Source organism: Balaenoptera musculus, chromosome 7 (assembly GCF_009873245.2).
Source record: "Balaenoptera musculus isolate JJ_BM4_2016_0621 chromosome 7, mBalMus1.pri.v3, whole genome shotgun sequence".
Taxonomy (NCBI): domain Eukaryota; kingdom Metazoa; phylum Chordata; class Mammalia; order Artiodactyla; family Balaenopteridae; genus Balaenoptera; species Balaenoptera musculus.
The window spans coordinates 86,860,433-86,866,432 of NC_045791.1; the positions used below are offsets into that span (position 1 = coordinate 86,860,433).

A 6,000-nucleotide genomic window follows, 5' to 3' on the forward strand; every position below is an offset into this window, starting at 1 on the left:
TATATTTTTTAAAAAAGGATGCTCATCCCTTTCTTTCAGGCAAAACTGAACTTTCCAAACACTCGGGGCTGGAGGTGGGGATGCAGGCAGATATTTCCCAAACTCACCCTCCCAGCAGAATCAAAGTAGCCTTCAGCCAGGGATTTGTTATAATCGGCATAAGGATTCGGGAAGGCCCTTTGCGCCATGATGCCAGAAACGAGCCTGCAGAACAGGAGAAAAAGAAAATCTACGTTGAGATACGGGCCTCGGCCGAGTTGCAAAGGCGGCGGCCAGCGCCCCGGGAACACCTTCCTTCCAGTTCCCGGACCACTGCTTGGTCCTGGCGGTCCGAGCGGACCCCGGGCCCACCGCGGCCCAGCCGCTAGGGCGTGGCACCTCCGCAAAAAGGCTGCCAGGGCCCCGAACCCACAGCGATGAATGGGACCCGTTTCGCACCCCACGTTCGCACTCTCGAGATTCAAAGTAACTACCAGTCCAGGGCCCCTAAGCCCTGCACGGTCTCGGGCCACTCACCCCGCAGCCTCCGGACAAAAACAGAAGCGACGCTTTCACGGCCCACTTCCTGCCAGCTGGACCAATCAGAGCCTGCGCCACTCCGGAGGCCCGCCCACTTCTCATTTTCACTTGTTAAAGAGACAGAAGTGTGGTTTCCAAAGGATAATACAGGGTGATTTAATTCTTTGAGGGCTGGAGTGGGGACATATCTTAGAATAATGTGCAGCTGTACCCAATATTTCCTACCTTTCTTCTCTTTTAAATTTTTTTTAAAAAAGTTAAGTAAACTAATACTACTCCAGATGATTCATAAGAATTCAATTTTTTTTTTTTTTTAATCTGGAGGAGAAAAAAAGACTGCTTTGAGATCTGAATATATTCATAGTCCTACCGCTAGAACTGAATAAAATTGGGGAGGATTATGTTTCTCCAGAGACTTGTCAAACTTTTTCTTTCATTTCTTAAAAGACAAACAAATGAAACAAAACACCACCACTACCATCAGCAACAACAGTGACAAAAATCTTTGAAGATAATTCATGATAATTTAACCTCAAAGGCTCTTGGTGGATGTGAGTGGCCAAGGGCAAGGTATCAAACAGCAATTGCCAAAACTTCAAGGAAAATAACATGAAAACACAAATCACAGCTCTTAAGAACTTTAAGCTCCTCCTTAGTCTAAATTAGACTATAATACTGTATACCCAAGCCCTTTAAAAAGATAACAACGTCCAATAGAGCAGGACAACCAAAGCAATCAATTTCAATGTTTAACAGTCTCTAGTATTTGAAAAATTTTGCTTTCATTTAAATTTAAATCCCACCTGGTCCGCATTAGGCCCATTCTGTTGCTCAGAGAATTTTGAAGTTCTGTTAAATGGTCAGAAAGAGTCACATTCTCTTTTCTTTCCTTCTCTCTTGTTTCAAGGAAGGACCCTAGCCCCAAACCTCTTGTTGAAGCTCGATCCCTACCCCACCCCCACCTTGGCCCAAGCTTGTCCCTCTGTGGCTGCCATCCCAAAGTCTCCTTCTGACCCTGCTCTGGCTCAATTTGTTCTTTTGAACTGCTGCCCTCCTAGGATACTTTTTAGCTCCTTCACCAAATTCATGAAGGTTTAGTGGAAGCCCTCAGTGCATCTTAAGTTGGACACCCTTCCTATTTTAATAGATGGGTATGTGGAGGAGAAACTCATAAGAGAGAAAAGGATAAGGAATGAGAGGCATTTTAAATTATTTTTCTTTAGTTATTAAAGGCTTACTCTCAGTTTATCCTATTCACAATCTTGGAGCAATTAAAATCCGAGTGATACTGGAAGGGATGCTTCTTTGTGTGGAAGCTGTCCTGTTCATTGTGTGTGTTTAGCAGCATCCCTGGCTCCTGCCCACTAGATGCCAGTAGCACCTTGCCCCCCTAAGTGGTGACAACTAAAAATGTTTCCATACATTGCCAAATACCAAATATCCCTGGGAGGACAGAGGGACAAAATTGACTCTGGTTGTGAACCAATGAGATACATGGAAGACCATATTCTATCTCAATTTTTCCCTTAATTCCCATTTCCCACCCATTCCTCTCCTCCAGAAGGCAAACACCACAATATGTATAATTTACATAATCTTTGGAAAATATGTCATGGGTTGTGTAGGTATGCATTTTTAATAAGTGGAGTAGTGCTATAAATAACTTGTGTTTTATATCTATTTGTGTTGCTCTGTGTACACTTGGTTGTTTTAGATAATTGCATACTTAATATTTTCATAGTATGTCTCCACCTCATTTTACTTATCCTTTCCCCCGAGGATGGGCATTGTTTCTAACTTCCACATCACAAATAATACAGCCAGGAATATCCAAGTACATGTTCTAAGAAGGATCTGGATGTGACTGTACCTGAGATATATACCAGAAGTGGATTGCTGGATCACAGGACATCCTCATACTTAATTTCCCCAGTACTGTTAGATTGCTTTCCAGAACTACTAAACAAGTTTATATTCGCTCCAATAGTACCTAATAGTTTCTGTCATTCCCATGTCCTCTACAATACTTGATACTATCTAGTGTTCTATTTTTTGCAATTCTAATGGACAACATGGAATCTCATTGATTGTTAAACTTCAAGTATTTTTGTAGCTAATAGTGTTGAGTTTTTCTTCATATACTCATTAGACATCTGACCTTTCCCTAAGATTTACCTACTCATATCTTTTACCCATTTTTCTTTTGGGATTGTAGTATTTTCTTGTTGATTTGTAGCAGTTTTTTGTTTTTTTGGAGGGAGAGGATATTCTACCTATTAATCTCCTTTGGCTTTAGATGTTGTACATATCTTCTCGTCTGTTAACTTTTTCTAAGGTAACCCTCGTTGAATCACAGTTCTTCATTTTGATGAAGGAAAACCCATCCAATTTTAACATTGCAATTTATGGATTTAGCTTCATGTTCAAAAAGTCTTTATTCATTCCTAGGCTGCAAAGATGACTTACATTTTGTTTTATTAGCTTTTTGCTCTTAATGTTTAGGTCTTTATCTGGAGTTTGCTTATGAATATAGTGTAAGGCATGGATCCACACTTATTTTGGAAGGGTATAGAGTTGTTCTGAAAGTTCAGACATAGTCAAAGCATGACAAGTCCTCTCTTTGTTAATCAGAAAAGCACAAAGATTTGAAAGACTGGAAACCATATAGAATTCATTTCTTTTGTTCATTTTGTTTTGTTTTGTTTTAGAAGCAACCCAAAGAATTTCTCCTTGGTTCTGACTCAGAAGAAAAGTGATTGACACTGACATACTTGTATTAGCCTTCTAGGGCAGCCATAACAAAATACCACCAGATTGGGTGGCTTAAACAACAGAAATTATTGTCTCACAATTCTGATGTTGGAAATCCAAGATAAGGTGCTGGCAGTCTTGATCTCTTCTGAAGCCTCTCTCCTTTGCTTGCACATGGTTGTCTTCTCCTGTATCCTAACATGGTCTTCTCTTTGTATGTGTCTGCTACCTAATCTCCTCTTCTTATGAGGACATCAGTCGCATTGGATTAGGGCCTACCCTACTGACCTCATTTCACTGTAATTAGCTCCTTGAAAAACCTACATCTTCAAATTTAGCCATGTGCTGAGGTACTGGGAGTTGGGTTTCAACAAATGAATTTTCGGGGACACAGTTCACCCCCTAATAGTGCTTATGTTTTCACGTATGGCTGTGGTGTCTGCACACATTTGTGGCTAATATAGTTTTGATTGTTGATTATTTTTCAAGGACCATTCCACTTTTGATAAATATAGAATTTTTTTGAAAAGCATTCTAATGTTCTTTCTCTTAATTTGTGAATCTGTTTTGTGTGAACTCTTAGGAAACAGTCATTGTATTATTGCCTTTAAAAAAGAATACCTCTAGAAATCTGGGAAGGTTTATATTAAACTGAGAAAAGATGTAACATCTGTGAACTCCTTAGTTCTCTTCTAAGACCTTAATTTCAAAATGCTATAATGTGTATTAGGGTGAAGGCTAAGTTACAGTTATAAAGAGGCTCAAAAACACAATCACTGACATAAATAGAAACTTATTTTTCTCTTACTCGAGCATAGCTTTGCTCCATGCAGCCATTCATGATCACAGGTTCCTTCCATCTTGTTGTTTTTCCCTCCATTAGTGCGCTATCCTCGTCTGCAAGATCCATGCTGGTCCTAGGCATGTTTCTTCCAGCTTGTGGGAAGGTCAGGAAAATACAGAGAAGTACACATCTGATGCCTTCAACCTCCGAGCAGGAAGTGGAATCCATCACTTCCCACATTATTCCATTGGTAAGAATCCAGCTGCCTGGGAGGCTGTGGAATGAAGTCTTCTGCTGAGCTGCTGAGTGCCCAGCTATAATGAAAGAAAGGGAAGACTCACTGTGGTGGACAGTTAGTAGTCTCTAATGCAGAATGGAAGCTCTAGTAACTGATACTGTGTCTCCCATCAAAGGGGCAACATGCTTAAATGTCTGTGGTGTTCCCTTTTCCTCTGACCTCCTAGCAACCACATCATCTCTGTCTCCTCCTGCATATTCCCTTGAACTTTCTGGGTCACTGACTTACGGTAGAAGATATATTGTAAGACTCCATATTCTTTCTTTTTTCTAGGAAATTCTCCCGTCTCAAAACAAAACAAAATGAAATGCATGCGCAAAATCAGGCAGATGGCTATGACTTTTTTTCACTTTTCTCTGAAGTATTACATCTTTGTGGAGAGTACCCTATTTCCATTTCAGCTCAAAGAAGTATAAAACAAGCATTATCTAAGTTTGAGTTTAATATCGCCACGCTCTTGGTTTAACATCCATCTGGGGCTGTGTAATATTGAAGCAATTTTCTGTTTCATTTACAGTACAGAATTCATGGATTGACAGGAGCTATTGCCAGTGGAGGAAACAAGAACCTAAACAGATGTACACCACATGCACTATGGTACAGTTTTAATTTCCCAGAGAGAGTATTCCCTAAGGTACTGGTAACATTTCCTCCCTCCCTTGTCAGGACTGTTATTAGTGTGCTGACAGATTTCTTTCTCTAAATGTACCTGCTGGGTGAGAGCCTCTATTATGTGAGACAGGTGCACTGGGGTTTTCTTGGGATATTAAAGACTGTGAGTACAGAAAGTTGGTAAAAAGTGTACAAACATTTAAACTGTCTTTTCCTCTCTACACTTAACGTTTGAGAAGGGATCTTGATCAACAGTGTTAGTCCATGTCTTTACCAGCAAAATAAAAAAGAGGCTTCGCCCTTTATTGCTGAACATATGTACCTGTACTAGTTGTTAAAATTACGCAGCTCCCCATTTCTCTCTATGCTTTAGATGCATAATGAAGGTAGCAATGGAAAGTGTCCCTAAGCAGAGCAACCTTCTCACGACAATGAATCATTAATCAGGTGGTTACATTTGCTTCCTTCCCCACTCAACCATACAGAACCCACCCATGGAATGAGATGATTTATTATCAAAGCCTTGCAAAATGTTTTCCCATTTCAAGGTGTTCTTTTGGCATATCTGGCAGTCCTGTTTCCTGGTGGGGGAAGTAACCAGCAGAGAGACATTCCGGCCCATATAGTCCTTCTTTTAAGCTTCAGAATTGCCTCACAGCAGGTATTTTTCAATCATTTAAAAGAGAAACTTTAAAATTTCCTGACTTGCCTGGTAGCCACGTTATTTGTACCTCGTTTTTCCTTTCTATTTGCCATAAGAGGAGAGAGTTCAAATGGATCAGAGAGTAACTATGTGAGTAGATTAGTTTATAACCTAGAGTCTGTCATACAGAGTGAAGTAAGTCAGAAAGAGAAAGATATCGTATATTAACGCATAAATGTAGAATCTAGAAAAATGGTACAGATGCACCTATTTGCAGGGCAGGAATAGAAATGCAGACATAGAGGACAGACCCTGTGGACACAGGCGGGGGAAGGGGAGGGTGGGATGAATTGGGAGATTAGGTTTGACATAAATACACTACCATGTGTAAAA

General features: G+C 40.3%; 1 protein-coding gene across 3 annotated transcripts in view; it reads right to left on the reverse strand.

Annotated features, from left to right (window-relative positions):
- LANCL1 (LanC like 1) overlaps positions 1 to 572 on the reverse strand; it is a 43,925-nt gene extending 43,353 nt beyond the window's left edge. The window contains exons 1-2 of one of the 3 annotated variants that reach the window (XM_036858349.1): positions 517 to 572; positions 108 to 204 (exon numbers count right to left, since the gene is read on the reverse strand). In XM_036858349.1, the coding sequence (XP_036714244.1) occupies positions 108 to 188 (81 nt within the window). In that variant the 5' untranslated portion in view covers positions 189 to 204; positions 517 to 572. The other 2 variants (XM_036858351.1, XM_036858350.1) reach the window with 2 other exon arrangements.
- Positions 573 to 6,000: the final 5,428 nt, after the last annotated feature.